This window comes from Glycine max, chromosome 1, assembly GCF_000004515.6.
Source record: "Glycine max cultivar Williams 82 chromosome 1, Glycine_max_v4.0, whole genome shotgun sequence".
Classification (NCBI taxonomy): Eukaryota; Viridiplantae; Streptophyta; class Magnoliopsida; order Fabales; family Fabaceae; genus Glycine; species Glycine max.
Genome location: NC_016088.4, coordinates 48,061,764 through 48,082,236, shown reverse-complemented (window position 1 = coordinate 48,082,236; position 20,473 = coordinate 48,061,764). Strand labels below are relative to the sequence as shown.

Sequence of the window (20,473 nt, the reverse complement as noted above, 5' to 3'; positions counted from 1 at the left end):
TTCACAATTGGGAATTAGTGAGAACATGTGTAGGGATCCTTAGAGTATTAAATTAGGATTTTATTTTGGGATGTTTATTAAATTGTAATTTTTTTCTTTATGATTATAAATAAAATATTGATGTTCTAATGAGAATTGTTTGATAAATTTTGCTCTTGATATTTGTATATTTTGACCTATGATTTTGATATAATTGTGTAATATTATTTGAGGGGTTTTACTTCATAGGTTGTGATAGTCTTTTGTATAAATTGTTATATTGAAGATATGAAATGATGATTCAAATTGTAAGTATGTGGTGAATTGAACATGTGATGAATGATGGAATACATGTATATTGAGATGTGTATTGTGTTGTGAGCTATGAATTATGCAATCACACAACTGTAAGACCCTTTAAGGGCGACCAGTTTTGCGCGATAAGTATTGTGATGGGATCCATTGTGGGAACCCGACGAGTTTAATTACAAGCGCGACGAGTTAAAATGATTTTGAAAATAATTGAGTAGTTGTGTGTATTCCATAGTTCATGGGTAAAGTGTGTATGATTCATGAGGTGTGATAATATGTTATTTTGAGATTATAACATTGTGATTGAAATCGACTGTATGTGATAAATTGAGTATGCACGTGATTGAGATGTTGTGTGCATTGAGTTGTAAACTGTGAATTGTACAATCACACGACTATAAGATCCTTTAAGGGCGACGAGTTAATGCTAAGTCTCTTTAAGGGCAATGAGTTAATGCTACGACCCTTAAAGGGCGACGAGTTAATGCTAAGACCCTTAAAGGGCGACGAGTTAAAAATATTTGAGAATAATTGAGGAGTCATGTGTTTTGTACAGTTCATAGATAAAGTCTGTGTTCTAAAATGTTTTCTGGGTTGGACTTGAATCAGGAGGGAGAGGCCTTGACGGACTCTTCGGAGTGTAGGCCTTGGGGGTTACCCTGTTTGAGTGCTTCTTTAAGCCTGTGTCGATCCCACATGGTTGGAGCATTCTTGCAAAACACTGTGACCCTGACTGGTCTCCCTATGATATTACCTAGTGAGAGTGACTTGACTTACTAGTGTGTGGTTTGTCTTGTCGTGTACTCCTAGGCGCCTGACGAGGTTTTTCACTGACATGGTACCACATTACATATAGGATTGAGTCTTAGTGTATCTGCTGCATAACGCTTGTGTATTGTTCTATATTGATTGATTTGATGATATGGTGTTTTGACTATTGAGTATGTGAATGATGTGAAAACGAATGAGACGTGTGGTGAAATAACGTGAGTTATGCTCAAGTAAATTGTATTTTGTTATATAATATTTATAGTCTTATTTTTCTCTATTAGTTAGGAATGTGATAACTCACTCTCTCTATTGTTTGTGTTTGGATCCTCTGATGATCTTGAACTTTGTGTTCGGGGGAGCAGATAACTAGGTGAATTACTTTAAGGAACCTTGTACTGAAGGACATCGGGACACAATGCTCTGATAGGATGTGACATTAGGGTATAAGTTATTATATTAATTGTATGAGGTCTTGGAAAAACTTGTTTTGAGCCGAAATAATTTATTAATTATTTGAACAAGCTTTATTATGGTGTTAGAAAAGTGAATGTGAGCCTTTTACCCTTTTGAAAGTCTTGTATTTAAATGTATTTTAAAAACTTTTAATTAAATTTGATCTCTTATTTCTTTTATATATATATATATATATATATATATATATATATATATATATATATATATATATATATATATATATATGTCGGGGTAGAGGGTGTCATACACGCAAGATTGGCTGAAAGGAACATCTTTTTCAATGTTTACTGATGAGGACTTTAAAGAGCTAAGCAAGGTAAGTTAATATTAATGTTCTACATATTTTTGTTATGCTTTAATAATAAATTTTAGAAAGTAACAAAATATTTTTCTATTTGCAGCTATGTTGTCTCCACACGAAGGAACTTCATTGATCGTTGTTATTAATCTTGATGATTGAAAGGAACATTAGGTAAAAAAATATTAATTGAGTGTAATTACTATTTGTATTTACCTTTGTCAGATTGGTTAATGTTGTTGTCTTGTATGGTGATTTTGATTGCGGTCCATGTATATTTCAGGGTAATGAGATTTACAAGCAGAAAAAGTTTAAGGAAGCTAGAGACCGCAATTCCAGGAGCATTGTCTTATCACCAACAATTGTTAATCAATAGGACTAAATTTTTTTAAGACTTTCAATGTTTTGTTAGTTTTTTTAGTTCATCTTCTGTCCAAGTATATTGATTAGTGAGATTGTGGAATTTTATAACCTGCATGTATGTTGTTAACATGGAATTGTTTATAGTTCAGTTCAATTTTTTAATTTAAAAATTGTAATTGAACTGTTTCTAATGACTGAATTGAACTGTTTTTCTCCAACAAATAGTTCGGTTCAGTTATTAAGAATTGTTTGTACAATTGAGTTTAGTCTGGGGCAAAAACTAGATTAAACTGAACTGAACTTTGGTCACCCCTAGTATTTGTGGGGTTCAAGCTATTTTTTTTACGGAGTATCCACTGACTTTATTGATGACTAATCTTTGTTGGGAAACCTGATTGATCACCTATAGTGGGGTTCTTCCTTCCTAACCATATATATATACTTATATTATTTTTTGGGTACAATTAATTTTTTTTTTGAAACCAGCAAACTTTGATTACACATTACTGCTTCATAACTTTCAATCCTATAATCAAGTAAGACTCTAATTACAATTTAGGTGTGAGTCATATTCCTCATTATTTTTATTGGGTTTCTTATTCCTATTAACGTTTTCTTTTTCTTTAACTTTCCTATTACGTTCATATTCCAGAGTAAAGGAATATTAAAGATTTAATGTGAAGAAGACTTTTAAAAGGCTATCAGGTCAGGCTAGCCTTTTAAAAAGGCCAGACCAAGTCAAAATAAAAGCCTTTGATAGGCTATAGGTCAGCCTCAGGCCTAAAAAATTCATCGTAGGCTAGGCTCAGGCCTTTTAAAGTCTGACCTGACCTGGCCTATTCCCACCCCTATCTCCAATTCGACTCTTCCCTATAAGAGGACCTCACCAAGCTGGTTGAAGATCTCTTCTCATGATGTCAGAAATCTAAACCCCTTTTGCTCTTTTTTTCTCTCATTTTTCTAGTGTTGCCATTCTTTTTTATGCTTAAAAACTGTTGACTGTTAATCAAAAAATTATTGTTTTTATGTTTCTTTTGTAATGTGGAGATTTTTTATGTCAAAAATCTAAACCCTTTTTGTTTTTTTTCCCTACTTGAGTTTATGTTAGTGTTGCACTTCTTCTTTGATGCTTGAAAGTTGTGGTTGTTAACTGAAAAATGATGGGTTCTTTTAATATGAGGATTGTTGATGTGTCTTTTACTTTGTTATACGTGTATGCACTTAGGGTTTAATGATTGTTCTTTCAATATTGTATTATCTTAATAAAATTAGCTTAAGCATATGCCAAATTTAAGGTTTTATGTGGCAGTTGTGGTTGTGATTTTGTGGCAATCCTTGATATTGCGAAAAATTGAAGACAAGGGTTGATGTGGCTACAATTGATATCATAATGCAATCAACGATGTTCCCTAAAACTACAACCTACCAATTTTTGAAAACTTGGCCTTGTGTATTTAGTTGTTAACTTGGTATTACATTCTAAAGTTGTATTGAACATAACAGGTAATGACTATGGCTTTTAGTTTTGATTGTTTGTTACTATGTTAATGATATGTTGGTGTAGGTATGAATTCTGTTGCTTTTGTTGAGTGGTGTTTTGAATTTCACAAGTGGAGGAGAACATCTGCAAGTTTGCCAAGAAAGGTCTTACTCCCTCTCACATTGGTGTTATTCTTCATGACTCTCATGGAATTGCTCAGGTGAAGAGTGTCACTGGAAGCAAGATTCTTCGTATATTGAAGGCTCACAGTATGCTTTTCCCTTGTTGTTGGTTATTACATTATGTAGCTTTTAGAAGAATCTGACAAGTGAAATGTTTTTCTCTTGTTTAGGGCTTGCTCCTGAAATTTCGAAAGATTTGTATCACCTCATCAAGAAGGTTGTTTATATTAGGAAGCACTTGGAGAGGAACAAGAAGGACAAGGATTCTAAATTCAAGTTAATTTTGGTTGAGAGTAGGATTCACCGACTTGCCCATTACTATAAGAAGACAAAGAAGCTTCCACCTGTGTGGAAATAGTAAGTATTCAACTTTTATCTTCTCTGTAGAGTACATGAGTTTTGTGGTTTTAGATGTGCTCTTGATCAGGGTAAACATACAAACTTATCATTCCTGTTATTCCTTTCCTTGTGGTAAATACCTAATTTTTTTTCATAATGATATGGTTGTTTTTGGCATATCTTCGCCTTCAATTTCTATAACTTTTTCATAGTTGCCAAGTGTTTTTAAATTTTTTATCACTAATGTTTTGTTTAAATATTTTATCTTTAGAATATGGTGGATTTATGATGGATTTCAATTTAGTTAACAAGTATTGCTTACTTTTAATCTTTGCACCAAAATTCCTACCATGTTTGAACAATGTATTTGCAGCCTGAAACATCTGTGTATTATTTTAATTGGCAAATTATTATTAGTTATCAGTATAGATCTGTCATCAATTAGTGGTTGCGGTTTTCCATCTTGATTATCATTATTATTAGCTAAAGTGTTTAAGTTAACCTATTGTTTGTTTATTTTTCTTGGTTTTCTAATACTTGTTTGGATTATCTTCTATTACAGTGAATCAACAACTGCCAACATCTCTTGTCGCTTAGAGTGAAACGTTCTTATGCTAGAAGTCTTCCATCTATCTATGTACTTTTTTATAAGCAAATTTATTTCTTTAATGTAATGATTTTTGAAGTTTTGGATTCTTGTTAAAACTCTTTTCCAATGGTAGTTTTGAAGATGGATTTTGTTTTTATTATCGATTACTTGCCATTCTTCTTTCTACCTCATGATAATTTAAGTTTAGTTTTGGAGTGATGTTTCTACGACATTCATTATTATGCCATGAAAATTTTAGAAGCCTAGATACAGGATTCTTGTTTTGCAACTTGGATAACACTAATAGTAAATATGACGATTTTTATAAATTGAGATACATAGGATTAAGAAACAAGATACACTACTAAAAAAATAAGTTTTAACATCGCCCTATTTAACATCGGTTATTTGAAAACCGATGACGTTAACATCTGTTATTTGAAAACCGATGTTGTAAGTGCTTAACCACATCGGTTTTCAAATAACCGATGTTAATATAAACTTTTTTTTAATTATTTATATATTTTTAAAAAAATCATATATTGCGTTATTAATTATATTTTAATTTAAAAAATAAAATAATTAATAAAAAATAATAAATTCAAAAGGTAAGCATTTAAAAATTAAACTAAATTTTTAAAATAAATTTCGTAATTTTAATTTTATTATTTCATTATTATCATTTAAATATAACACACATTTATATAAATTATTTGATATTAGTTAATTTGAAAAAAAAAACTGATTTTAATAATAGAGTTTAACTTTTATAGAATTTTTATAGAATGCTGGTAAAAATAATTATATCGTAAAAAATTAAAATTTATTATTAATATATTTTTATTTAATTATTATATTTGAAAAAAATGATATTTTTATTATTTTTAAACAAATTTTTTAGAACAAAAATAAAAATATTTTCATGAGACACGAAAATTATGTTTTAAGTCTTTAAATATAGAGTTAATTATAATCCACATGTAATTTATTTTTATTATATTTGTCATTTTTTTAAATATTTTTGACCTCATTTGTTAATTATGTGAATTTTTTGTTAATAAATTTAATAAAAAAATTATTTAGGAAAGAAGAAACAAAGAAAAAGAATTATATTTAAATAGTGATGAATATTTTTTGTCAAAATTTATTTTAATACTCAATTAAATATATTTTTTTTAGATTTACTTAATAAAACTTTAGATTTTAATTCACGAACTAAGTTTGAGAACATGAATAGCATATTAGGTCTGGTAACCACGACACACTCAAATTTAGTATGATTATCATTTATGAAATGATTATCACCGAGTTCTTATTATAAAAAAGTCATCCTTATTAATATTTAATATTGTATTAAAACAAATTTAAAATCACTAGTTAAATTAAAACAATCTTATCAATTGATTTATATACTTAGTAGCAAACAAAAATTGCTACAATTTTTTTATAATATCAATTAATTGAAAAATATTTTGATATAATTTTTAATATAATTATTACAGAAATTTACGATACTATAACTTACTGTCAAAAAAGTCATAGAATGTATGCATACATTATTTATTTGATTAAAAATTATTTTTCGTTCATCTATTTTTTAAAATTCATGATTTTAGTTTTTTTATTATTTAATTAAAATATTTTATCTTTTATTTTTAAAAATTCATAATTTTAACTCTTTTATTCTTTAATTGAGATATTTCATTTTTTATTTTAATAAAAAAAATTATTTTAATTTTAATTTTTTAGAAGTAAAAGACAAACTATCTTAATTAAATGAAATGATCAATGATTAAAATTACAAATTTTTTAAAAATAAAATATCTTAATTAAAAAATAAAAATTAAATTATGGATTTATAAAAATAAGAACAGTGTATCTTTATAAAAATTAAATTATACCAAATGCATTTTTTAAGCTTCATGTATCTTTATTTGCAAAAACGTGATACATTTTGTCCAGGGCCCACTTTTTTAAGCTGGTTGGTTAAAATAATATTATATTTCCTATCAAAACTAAAATGCATTAGATTTATATTGTGAAGCATAGAGGTACGTAACGTATCATTTCCATTTTACATTTTAGCAAATGAATAAATAATATTATATGCTTTTTTACCAAATGAGAAGCGTACTGGACGAGCATTTGTCATTAAGGTCATATAAACCCTAAACCCCCTTTCTTGCAATTGCTGGCACCAATTTCTGCATTTTCTCAAGGTAAGCCCAAAACCTAAACCTATCATAGTTCATTTTATTGCTTTTTAATTTTCTTGCTTTTCAAAAGAAAATGTGTTATTCTTTTTTGTTGAAATGCTGAATTGCTGAAATGCTGAAAATGTGATTTTCTTGATGAATGAAATAAGAGAATGGCATAAAAGGAATATATACCTGCTTGAGTTGAGAGCGAGATAAGTTGGAGAGAGCAAAGAATTTGGTTGCATCATTTCCAGGAAATGGAGAATGAAATGAAGCGAAGTAGCAAAACCTGAGTCGGCCAAGTTGAACCAGTCCTCGTAAGTCTTCTCAAATTAAGACTATGTTTAGATTAATTTTTTTATAAGAGAAAAATTAATGAATGAAATAAGTTAAAAACCTTTTAATATTAATTACATTCTCTAACAAATATTTTTTAATTTATACGTAAGTTAATTTTAACAAAAAAATATTTCATTTTTTCTTATATTCTTCAATTATAAATGTTTATGAAAATAACTATTCGAATTAATAGTAGAATTTAAGCTATCAGAAAAAGTCATTTTAATTTTTATATCACTTGAAAGAAATGAAAGTCCAAGTATAAAAGTGATTAAAAGGGACACTGTGTATCTGCATATTTTTCTTTCCCCTGTTTCGGAAAATACTAGTTGCTCGTTGCTATCCATAATCCATGGGCTACATGCATGCATCATAGTCTGCTACAAATTGCCCATTAATTTTGACTCCCATATGACATGAATCACATGAATTTATGGGTTTTTCAAATGAAGATACTATGCTTTTTGAAAGAAATCCTTGATTGGTAATGATATAAAACTTTGAACTGAGGCATTAAAACCATCTATGCATAAAGCTCTACATGGTCTATGTTCCTCCAATATGTCAATCAGCCCGTACCAGGGGTCCATTTTATTAATTAAAACATACCTCTCTAATCTTGAGAAAGAGATATTATGTATAATAATAGTTCCACCCAAACAATAGTTTAACTATTTAGAGTAAGATAATTTTTTGTAATGTCTTATTTTTTAATACGTGGTTTTATTATTAAAAATACTCCAATGATAATTTAACTAATTCCGTTTTTATTTTAACTTTTCTTATAATACTAGTTATTTATAGTCTTAAATTAATTAATTCTAATTATATATTTACGTTAAGTTTTCTTATTCTCTTCAAATCTCGATTGTTTTTCATTCTAAAATTGATATCTTTTAAATTTATTTTTACAAATAAAACTAATGCATGTTGTTTTAAAAAAGGCCCACTCTCTTTATAAATAAATGACACATAATTTTTAATTTTTATTTTAAATTTAAATTAATTTCGTTTTTTTAAAACTTCAATATATTTTAATATTTTATATTAATTAAGTGTGGTGTTCTTTTAATTTTTAAATATTTTTAAAATTTTATTATATTTAAAAATTTGGATAATACGTAAAATACTTTTTAATTAGCACTACTGTTGTCAAGAACTTGGATTATGTGTAGCTGCATATTTTTCTTTCCCCTACATACTTGGACTCCCATGGTTTTGCGCCAACTAGTGCTATTTTTCTTTTCTTTTTGTTTCTTCATATATTGTAAGAGTCAGCACGGACTCTCGTTGGTGCCTTCGGGAAATGATTGTTATGCCCTTCCTATGCTTATGCTAATCATGGTTGGTTTGGTTGTAATTTGTCATATTGGCTGAAAATAAATAAAATTTTGTTTTTTATTTGGGGATAGGATACTAAGAAATAATGTCTCTTACTTCACTACATTGAGACTAATCTTCCTTCATGACAGAGACTAATATCCATTCATCATACATGATTATAACTTATTCAAGAGATTTTACATAGGAAAAAAACATCATTTTTTTGTTAAATAAATTATTCTTCCATATCAATACATTAATTGAGAACTTATAGCGTCAATCCCTCAGGTTAAACAAAATTATATATGTTTAACAACTTGAAACATTTCTAATCCTTTGGATATTATTATATATCAATGACCATAATGAAAACCAATAAGAGAATGTAAACTATCTTTCATTATGAGTGTTGATTGGTCCAAAATGAACCTGGATGACAAATTTGGAGTGAGCTAACTAATTGTATGTCTAAAATGGACCGCAATTTGTTCAAAGTAGATTATTGACTAGTCTAAAATATATACCAAACACTTGCCTAAAATATGTTGTAAGATTGAGATCTAAATTCTTTTTAAAATATGTTTATCATGGTTTTTTGGTATTGTGAACGTGAACATGTGACATTTTTTTGTGCGAATGAAGATTTAATGAAGATAGTTGGATATCAGAATAAGGATTATATTCAATTAACATGACTATTGTGTGACTGAAACTAATGAATGCTTGCAGTGATCCTGAAATTATGTTGCTCTATTTGTGGATTTTTCCATAAATGATTTTTCCATAAATTATGCTAGCCACATTAGTAAGAGTTTGGGTGCAAACAACACTGTATCCTTTCCGCCATATTATCCTTTATTCTTCTTCAGAGTTTGAGTGTAGCATTCATATTGATATCTGTTTTTTGGAATGATGATTAATGTAGGTGTTCATTCAGTTATTTCTTTGATTCTTGCTTTCATTTTGGACCGTGCTGCTCATCATCACAGGTACAAATGTTTGTTACCAATGAATATTTTTATTACGTGTTCACTGCCATTAATGACAATTGATATATGCTATATAAATTGTGTTCATGATGAGTGAACCTTAGATTCTCGTTTGAGATTGGATGCAATGATTCTTGCAGACAGTTTGCATTAGTCATTGTATTTAATCTTGAATTATCCGTTTGGACAGTTTGGGGAGACTAATATTTTTATGGTAGATTCATGTGTTAAGGTTAAAATTATTTTGTTTAATTTGATGAAATTTTGGTAATGCATTTCTAGCTGTTCTCTGGGTGCATACTTGATTATCGGAAAATTAATTTCACCGATTTCATGTTGTGTACTTGGAGACTAATGCGAAATGCTGCCAAAATTTTGTAAAATTTAACAAAATAGAATTAACCCTGATGTATGAAGCTACCATAAAAGACGGTCTTCCCAAATGGGATAGGGCCACACCTATAATAAAAAAGTGAGATTTTCATGCATCGAATAACTTTGAGAGTATGACCGAGTTATTACTTAGATGGATCGAAGTTGGATGAATGAAAGTCGCATCAGTCCAGAATATGAGGAAGGCGTCGAGCAGTTCTTACAATTTGCTTCAGAAAGAGGTCAACCGGATGAAGATGGAAAATATTATTGTCCTTGCATCAATTGTTTGAACGGAAGACGACAAATACTAGATGACATACGAAAGCATTTGTTGTGTGATGGAATTAAGAGGAATTATACGACGTGGATATGACATGGTGAAATGACAGACATGCAGAGTGGGTAGCAATCCGAACCGTTTGATGTAGAAATGGGAGATCGCTTGGAGGATATGATTCGTAACCTTGGACAAGAGTCTTTTCAGCAAGCACATGCCCCTATGTATGATACATTACAAACTGATTCAAAGAAACCTTTGTATCCGGGGTGCAAGAATTCGTTGACGCTGTTGTCGGTGGTTTTAAGTCTGGTTAATATCAAAACCAGATATGGGTAGAGTGACAAAAGTTTTAGTTCACTGCTTCAAGTAGTGCACGACATGCTTCCAGAGGAAAACACATTGCCTAAAAGTTACTATCAAGCAAAGAAAATATTGTGTCCCATTGGTATGGAGTATCAGAAGATTCATGCTTGCCCGAATGACTGCATATTATACAGACATCAATTTCAAGAAATGTCGAAATGCCCTAGGTGTGGGGTATCACGGTACAAACTCAAGGATGATGAGGAGTGTAGTAGTGATGAAAACTCAAACAAAGGCCCCCCAGCGAAGGTGTTGTGGTATCTTCTGATCATTCCAAGGTTTAAGCGTCTGTTTGCTGATGGAGACGACGCAAAAGACCTTACATGGCATGCAAATGGGAGAAACTGTGATGAAATGCTTTGTCATCCGGCTGATTCCTTGCAATGGAAAAAGATAGATCGTTTGTATCCGGATTTTGGCAAAGAGGCAAGAAATCTTAGGCTTGGACTGGCCACTGATGGAATGAATCCATATGGCAGTTTAAGCACGCAACACAGTTCGTGGCCAGTTTTGCTAGTGATTTACAATTTGCCTCCTTGGTTGTGTATGAAACGAAAATACATGATGTTGTCTATGATGATAACGGGCCCAAGACAGCCAGGAAATGACATCGATGTTTATCTCAATCCCTTGATTGAAGACCTTACAAAGTTGTGGGACGAAGGAGTTTTAGTGTTTGATGGGTTTCGAAATGAGACATTTAATTTGCGTGCAATGCTTTTTTGTACCATTAATGATTTTCCAGCATATGGGAATTTAAGCGGTCACAGTGTTAAGGGTCATTGTGCATGCCCCATCTGTGAAGAAGACACAAGCTACATACAACTGAAACATGGAAGAAAAATAGTGTACACTAAGCATCGACGCTTTCTTAAACCTTATCATCCTTACTGACGATTGAAAAAAGCATTTAATGGAAGTCAAGAGCATGAAAATGCACCGGTACCGTTGACTGGTGACCAGATTTTCCAGCGGGTTCAACACCTAAATACAATATTTGGAAAGATCCAAAAGAAGGACAAAAATAAGACTTGCATATGGAAGAAAAGGTTGACTTTGTTTGATCTTCCGTACTGGGTTGATCTAGATGTTAGACATTGTATTGATGTTATGCATGTGGAGAAAAATGTATGTGATAGTCTCATTGGGACGCTCCTTAACATTCACGGCAAGACGAAAGATGGTTTGAATACTCGCCAAGATCTAGCGGAGATGGGTATCTGAGCGTCGTTACATCCAAGGTCTGATGGTAGAAAAATATACTTGCCTCCAGCTTGTCATACTTTGTCCAGAAAGGAAAAGATCAGTTTTTTTCAGTGCCTACGACGGGTCAAAGTTCCACAACCATTCACAACATTCCTTTGCTACATGATCAAGTCAAGGTTGGTGTTGAGGAGATTAGAGATGCAGATGCTCTCATTCCTGTACCCACTAAAGTGGTTAAGGTCATAGGATAGGCTCTTAACACATTCCTTGCTTGGCCGACACATCTTGTCAAGCGTTTATCAGAACAGGTATTTTAGTGTCATTAAATGCTTATTTTTCCAATTAAAATGTTTAGTGTGATTAAATTATGTCAATTAATTATGTTGGATAAACAGGGAGCTGTGGGACCCGCGAAACCTGCAGATAGGCCGGATGATGAGGTCGATGATCCGCTATATCTAATGACATTGACCATCCCACAGCTTTTTCTGAAGCCATTGCAGGTTATGTGGGATGCTACCTTGTTTGGCCTATTTAATAAAAACTTCCCCTTGTACATAAAGCATGAAGATCTGTCTGAAATTGCACACGGTGGTCAATGTCTCAGCATATCTGTTATACAGTTGTGGATTCTGTAAGTCAATTTAGATTATTGTTAATTACCTAATTTATTGTTTTACCTTTATGCATAATTTACTTTATGTTAACAACAATAGGCATATGACTGAGACAAGTATGCGAGCCGGGAATATCAATGTGTATGGATTCCTCGAGCCACAGTCTATCCAGAGATCTGGCCAATCATAATTTGAATCAGAAAATTACATTAAGAATTGGATGCAAAATTCAAAATGGGATGTGTACCTAGGAGCCTACCTGAATGGGTAACTTAAACTCAACAAATGAATTTAAATAATGTATAATAGTATAATAACCTATATTGGTCTCCACTGCAGTGCACATTGGCAAATGGTCGTCATTTTGCCTAAGGAAAATATTGTCATTTGGTTTTGTTCGTTGCATAATAAGCCAGACAACTACCTTTAAGGCATTATTAATAGGTCAGTGTTGTTTTTCAATACATTTGCATTAGCATTAGTCAGGTAAATCAAAATTTTAAATGTACAATAAGAATCTATGTTTGTATTCAATAGTGCTTTGAAAGGACTTGACGATACTCAACAAAGTAAATCCAAGTCTCCTGCTAGGTGGATTGTTGTTAAAGTAAGTTATTTAAACAATATGTTTTTACTTATATTTTAGTACTGTGTAGACTAATTTGTACTGAACGTTGCATATCTAAATTTCATAATGTATTTAGTGTAATAGACAAAAAGGAAGCACTGAGTATGGGTATTACGTCATGCACTAGATGTCAACTATAATCTTAGGAAATTTCCCGAATAATTGGGAAATGGTAATTTTTAATTCACCAAATTTCATATTATTATGATTGCTAATATATTATTAACTTATGTTTTATTATATCATGCAGTATTTCACTGATCCTAGACCATTAGAACTAGAAAGATTGAAGGCGCTTCGCAACCAGTGGGCAAAGTACTATTTGAAAGTGAAAAATGAAACTTAAGATGTTTAGACAATTTTGTAATTGTAGTTTATATTTACTTAATTTACAATTCATGTCTCAACATTAAATATGTTTTAAATTCATAGTAATTAGTAAATTTCTCATTAAATTTTCTGGTAAAAACTGTTTTAAAACGGAATGAAAATTATATGTTGTGTGGTTTGATTTTAAAATTTGCAGGTTATTTTTGGAATTTATTGAAAAAACAGACATAATGTTAAACAAAATTTCTAAAACAACATCGATTTTTAAAAAAACTGATGCGAAATGTTACTTACAACATTACCTCAACATTTTTTAACATCGATTTTTTAAAAAACTGATGTCGTAAGTGACATTTAACATCAGTTTTTTTAAAACCAATTTTGTAAGTAACATTTCACATCAGTTTTTTTAAAAACCGATGTGAAATGTCACCTACAACATCAGTTTTTTAAAAATCGATGTGAAATGTCACCTACAACATCGATTATTTTAAAAACCAATGTCAAATGTCACATTTAACATCGGTTATTTTAAAAATCGATGTTAAATGTCACTTACAACATCGGTTTTTAAAAAAACCGATGTTGATTTATAGATTTATAACTTTTTTTTTCATAATTCATATCATATAACATCGCCTATTTAAATAACCGATGTTAAATATCACTTACAACATCAGCTTTTTAATAAACCGATGTGAAATGTTACTTATAACATCAATTTTTTAAAAATCGATGTCACATGTCACATTTAACATCGGTTATTTAAAAAACCGATGTTAAATGTCACTTACAACATCGGTTTTTTTAAAAACCGATGTTGATATATAGATTTATAACTTTTTTTTTTCATAATTCTTATCATATAACATCGTTTATTTAAATAACCGATGTTGTATTTATTAGTTAACATCGGTTTTGAAAAACTAATGTTAACGATACTACTTTCCACATCGGTACTTTCAACATCAATTAATAACCGATGTTGAAAGTCTTAAATAACCGATGTTGAAACCTTATTTTCTAGTAGTGATAATAAGAACATGGCAATGCAAGTGTAGTGTTTCATCATTTATTTCGTTATTTTTGTTTCGTTTGCATTGGTATAAAGCTGAAAATGGTAATAAATGACCATTTTATTTTTTCAAATTTTACATCATCCTTAACTTATTAAAGGATATAAGGGTAGTAGGAGAATTAAGAAACTATAACAATATATTTTCCAAACAATGAAATGAAATCTTTGTTCCATGATCCATTAAGTACTAACACTATTGTAAAATCCATCTCTTGTAAAATAGTAATTATTGCTTAGATCACTCCAATATTTCAAACATGGAATTGTTTCATACTTCAATGTTTGAATGAGAACATTAGACATCACAACATCGTAGTTGGAAATGATGTTTCCAATAGTTGAACCTTGCAGTCAACACCATAATGACAACAGCTAGAATCAAGTTTGGGTTTCCATGACCTACAAATTTGACACCGAAAGACTGAATATTTGTTCCATTCAATGAACAATTGACTTTTGCAGGATCAATATACCATGCAGGAACAAAACATGGCCCACATTGACTAGTCTACGTCCAAGTATTTAAAATTGTTACATACCCATATTCTAATTTGAGATCACTGGTTAATGATATTGAAGATAATAACAATATACAAATAAAGGGATACACCTTCTTTAGCTTGTGGTCTTAATAATGCAACAGTAAACTACACGATATAATTCCTTTCACTGGATTGACTTGGTTGAATATTCTGTACGATCTTGAAGTGGTAGAAAGAAAAAACTTCAAGATGAATCATGATGGTAAAACCGACACAAGTAAAAGCTCAAAGATGAATCTTCCATGGTAATTAAGGAGTGTCATGCTAATCTTGCAATAACCAAGTGCTTTCTCAAACGATAAAAATCTTTAACTACTTAGTGATAAGTGTCAAATTGAATAAACTTCTAGTTTATGTTGTCCATTAATTGTCAACCTTGTCTAACAAAGTACATACTGGAGTTGGAAGCATACTTTTCAGCTACTAATGGATGAGCTTCTTGAATTAGCATAGTAATTAATTCCATGTGCCCATCTTCCACATTCACTCTATCTTCAATATTCCGGTGGCCCCTTAGAATTCCATTATGCAAAGTGTTTTGCACGTCTATGGACTTAGTCCCACATTCAAACGCCATGTTTCCAAAATTTGAATGGAAATTCCAAATTGAAGCCATAATTTCAACACGTTAAGCTAACCATGCCAATTGCCAGTGTCATATTTTGTAGTTCTGGGCCAAGAGCATTGCCATTAAATTCAACAAACCATTGTATGTACCATGGAAAACTATAGTAGCAGTTTACTTGCATGTAGCACTTATTTTTTGTTGCCACCTTATATGTCACATTCCGTGTGCACATCTCACTTGTTCATTCTATCATCAACCAATAATTTCCAAAGTCCTTTGTGCCAAACCGCATCTTTGAATGTCTGTTGTCCTCATATTACTGAAAGTTTGGAAAAAAATTTGAAAGGAAAATACTAATTTAATCCATAATTCCACATGGTCCTGTTGAGAATCGCTTAGGCTAGTATCACACAAACAAACACACACACACATATATATATAAAACAAGCCCCATGGCCGGCCAATAGCATTATAACTAAGTTCATCAATAGAAATTCAAGTCATTCATATTTGAATCAACCATGCAAAACTCAAGTTACGGTTCACTGTTAGTGGCTATTATCTTTAGTACCTTCTTTTATGTCTTGTTCCTACAAGGTGTTATTGCTAACACTATGGCCTGATTCCTTGTCAACAAATGAGGAACAAGAGGCTTTGCTTCAAAGCAAACGGGGAGTAGGCCCAACTATCTCAGAATATTGTAAATGGAATGGTATTGTGTGCAATGAAGCTCAAAGTGTTACGGAGATTTCAACTAGGAAATATTTTAATATTTTAATATTCCTCTAATTGAAGCTCATATTCAAAATTTCAATGTGACAACATTCCTAATTTAATCCTCCTAGACCTTAGTGGATTCACTGGATTGAGACTCAAAGGAAAAATCTCCACCGAAATAAGTTTCTTAAAAAGCTTATCTATCTTGATCTGTCCTCTAATTGTCTTCAAGGTGAGTTGCCTAGTTCTCTTTCTAGTCTCACTCAACTTGAGACACTTAATATTTCCAACAACTTTCTTCTTACTGGTGTGATCCCTCCTACTTTGGATCATTTGAAGAATTTAACCCTACTTTCCCTTGACTCAAACCAAATTCAAGGCCACATTCCAGAACAACTAGGGAATTTAAGAGGGTTGGAGCAGTTAACTCTTTCAAATAACTCACTCAGTGGTTCAATCCTTTCTACTTTAAATCACTTGATCCATCTCAAAGTTTTGGATCTTTCTTATAATAAGATTTTTGGTGTTATACCAGAGGGGATATTTGCACTGACAGAACTAACAAATGTTCAACTATCTTGGAATCAAATATCTGGTTCAATTCCATCTAGGATTGGACAAATCCCAAGACTTGGAATTTTAGATATTTCCAACAATCAGCTTGAGGGACCTATTCCATATGGTGTTATGAACCATTGTAGTTATGTGCAGCTAAGAAACAACTCTTTAAATGGAAGCATTCCTCCTCAAATAGGCAATATTTCATATCTAGATCTTAGTTATAATGATCTCACAAGAAATATACCTACGGGACTCTATTATGTGCCTTACCTTAATTTGTCTTACAATTCCTTCAATGAGTCAGATAATAGTTTTTGTGATGTTCCAAAAGACTCATTAATTGGCAATAAGGATTTCCAATATTCACGCTCTTCTTAGTCTTCAAGAGCTGATATGTCTTTAGTAATGATAATAGTCTTTTCTACCTTCAATGGCATGGTCTTTTCAATAGTCCTTGTATGTTGGGGAATTCATGTTTTCTGCCCCCCCCTATAATGAGTTTGGAAATGAGGAAAGAAGAAAGAATGGAGACATGCTTTCAATTTGGAACCATGATGGTAAGATTTCATTTGAAGACATAATTAAGGCCACGAAAGACTTTGATATAAGGTATTGCATAGGAACAGGTGCTTATGGAAATGTGTACAAAACACAACTTCCTAGTGGCAGAATTGTTGCACTGAAAGAGCTTCACAAATCAGAATCTGAAAATCCATGCTTTTACAAGAGCTTTAGCAATGAAGCCAAGATCTTGACAGAAGTTCGCCATCATAACATCATTAGGCTTTATGGCTTTTGTTTGCATAACAAGTGCATGTTTTTGGTGTATGAGTATATGGAAAGGGGAAGCTTATTTTATAACTTGTCTATTGATATGGAAGCTCAAGAGTTGAATTGGAGCAAGAGGATAAATATTGTAAAAGGGATTGCCTATGGCTTGGCTCACATGCACCATGATTGTACTCCACCCATTGTTCATCGAGACATAAGCAGTAACAATATTTTGTTGAACTCGGAGTTACAAGCTTTTGTCTCAGACTTTGGCGCAACAAGACTTCTTGATTATTATTCATCAAATCAAACTCTTCCTGCTGGTACTTAAGGATATGCTGCTCCAGGTAAAGTTTTTTTTTCTTGTTATAGAACCATATATTCAATTTCTTTATAGATAGTTTTTTGTATTAAAATATTGTTGACAACTTACATAATGTTTTATTGGTACATGTAGAATTGGCTTACACCTTGACTGTGACTACAAAATGTGATGTCTTTAGCTTTGGAGTGGTGGTTTTGGAAACAATGATGGGTAGACATCCAACTGAATTGATTTCTTCTTTATCAGAACCATCCATTCAAAACAAGAAGCTAAAAGATATATTGGACTCACGAATTCCACTACTCTTTTCTCGAAAGGATATGCAAGAAATTGTGCTTATTGTAACATTAGCATTAACATGCTTGTGCCCCCACCCAAAATCCAGGCCATCAATGCAGGAAATAGCTAATGAGCTTTTAGTTTCCCAGCCACCATTCGTTTGGCATTTTGATGGCATTTCCATCCACCAACTGATGAAGCAAAAAATATACATAATTGGTAGAAGCTAGGATATATGTGATGATAATTTATGTGATTGCATTATGTGACATATGAGTGTTATCTTTTTTTTCTTTCTTCAACTTATAAGAACATTTATTTCCCTTTTTTTTTGTTTATTATCAAAAGTTTAGAGTTGAGGGAAGGTTGCTTCCATTCTAAAGTCAGGAGGACATTAATCTTAATGAGATTAAGCAATTGATAATAGATTACACATCAATGAGAAATACATGATTTGGATTTAAATTATATAGTTGTCATGAGAAAATAATCAAAGAATATTCAAATATAAATTATTATTAATGGGAAGATGGTTGGTTTTTGTAATAATTATTTAAGTATTGACTAAAGACACAACACCTAGCTTCTCTCTAAGCATATGTTCAATCTCTTAGATTTTGGAAGCTTTGTCAAATGCTCTAACGAGCTACTGTTTGGATTTGCAGTAGGCCAAACTTAGCTTCCCTTTATTCACTTGATCTCTCAAAAAATGAAATTGTGTCTCAATGTGCTTACTCCTTCCATAAGCCACAAGATTCTTTGCTAAATTTACAAAGATGACTCAAATGTAAATCATCAATTGTATTTGGCCATCATTCTTCAAGTGTAGCTCCTCTAATAATGCTTCAAGCCACAAAGCTGGACAATCTCCATAAGAGTTTGCAATGAACTATGCTTCATAGGACGAGAGTGAAACCATGACGCCAAAGCCTTGCCTAACATAAAAACATATCCTCTTGTGCTCTTTCTGTCTTTTTTATCTTCAAACTAATCAAAATCAAATACCTTCTATTTTGTCTATCCGCATCATCTGAATTGTTTGGAAACAATAGACCATAATCAAGCGTGGTCTTTATGTACCTTAGAGTTCTATTTGCTGCCACAAGATCAGAGGAAATGAGACTCTCCATGAATCTACTGATAAACCCAACTCCATAGGTAATGTTTGGCATGTTATTACACTAGTCTCTTATTTAGAGATCCAACAACATATTTATATAATGTTTCATCAATGGGGTTTCTACCATCATTTTTTTAAAACATCAAATTGTTCTTTACTATAGTTGCAGCTATGTTGCAGTGATACAAATTTAACTTTTTCAATATATCAATGACACACTTCCTTTAGTGTAGCAACTTTCCCTTTCCCGTAGTCACAAATTCAATGCCCAACAAAAAATATGCCGGTATTCCCAGATCATACATTTCGAATTTTGACATCATTTTGGACTTGAAGTCTTGAACATCATTTTATTTAAAGTTATAAATATTTCTTTTATGATAAATAACATTATTCCAATAGAAATTATTGAGTCTCTCAATGAGATATTTTTCTCATATAAAACACATCAACTTTAAAACATAGTTAATAAAAAGGCTAAAATATAACTTTGCTGTCTTGTATAAATTTTTAGTTTGGCAAGTGTAAATATAATAATTTGCTCTCTTCAAATGTCTCAAATCAAAAGGATACTTTTGTTAGTTTTTCATTAATGGTGCCAGTAACATTTCTTACAACTTGTCATTTGTTATTAAGTTGATAAACTAACCAAAGTATCTACTTAATTTAAAGAAAACCCTTTAGAAAAACAAAATTAATTTTTTTTAAATCTAAAAGATTAAATTAATATAAAAGATTCAAACGAGGAATCAAAATTATATTTCCACTTGGACTTATCTCACGTGCCTACCCGTCATGAACTTTTTTCATACCCTTACGTGAATAAAAAAACCTCTTTTATAACCTTTATCATTATTTTTATTTTTTTACTAATAAATTAGTCTTCGTTACAATTTAGTAAAAAAAAAGTCTAACAAATTTAATTATAGGAGTAAATTTGTATTTTCTATTTTTGAAGAAAAATTTCTTACTGTTTCACACTTTTGGGATGATTTTTTTTTTTTTAAGTGGGGATGAATTTTGTTTATTCTTTCTTTTATTTTAAAATTAAATACAAACCATCAGAAAAAATAAAAT

At 31.1% G+C, this 20,473-nt stretch overlaps 2 protein-coding genes and 1 pseudogene across 2 annotated transcripts; all 3 read left to right on the top strand.

The window, feature by feature from the left end:
* Positions 1–890: 890 nt before the first annotated feature.
* On the top strand, positions 891–4,800 carry LOC100775368 (40S ribosomal protein S13-like; the record flags this gene model as incomplete). The annotated part of the gene is made up of 5 exons (XM_006574186.1): positions 891–910; positions 3,047–3,111; positions 3,806–3,946; positions 4,030–4,216; positions 4,761–4,800. Coding segments are annotated over 5 exons (453 nt in total), but the record flags the coding sequence as incomplete, so codon positions are not given.
* A 7,435-nt stretch (positions 4,801–12,235) lies between these two features.
* On the top strand, positions 12,236–12,773 carry LOC100820278 (uncharacterized). The gene is made up of 2 exons (XM_041015664.1): positions 12,236–12,494; positions 12,577–12,773. The coding sequence occupies exons 1-2, from the start codon at positions 12,241–12,243 to the stop codon at positions 12,665–12,667; spliced, it is 345 nt and encodes a 114-aa protein (XP_040871598.1). The 5' UTR covers positions 12,236–12,240; the 3' UTR covers positions 12,668–12,773.
* A 4,600-nt stretch (positions 12,774–17,373) lies between these two features.
* Positions 17,374–18,506, top strand: LOC102661500 (MDIS1-interacting receptor like kinase 2-like; annotated as a pseudogene).
* Positions 18,507–20,473: the final 1,967 nt, after the last annotated feature.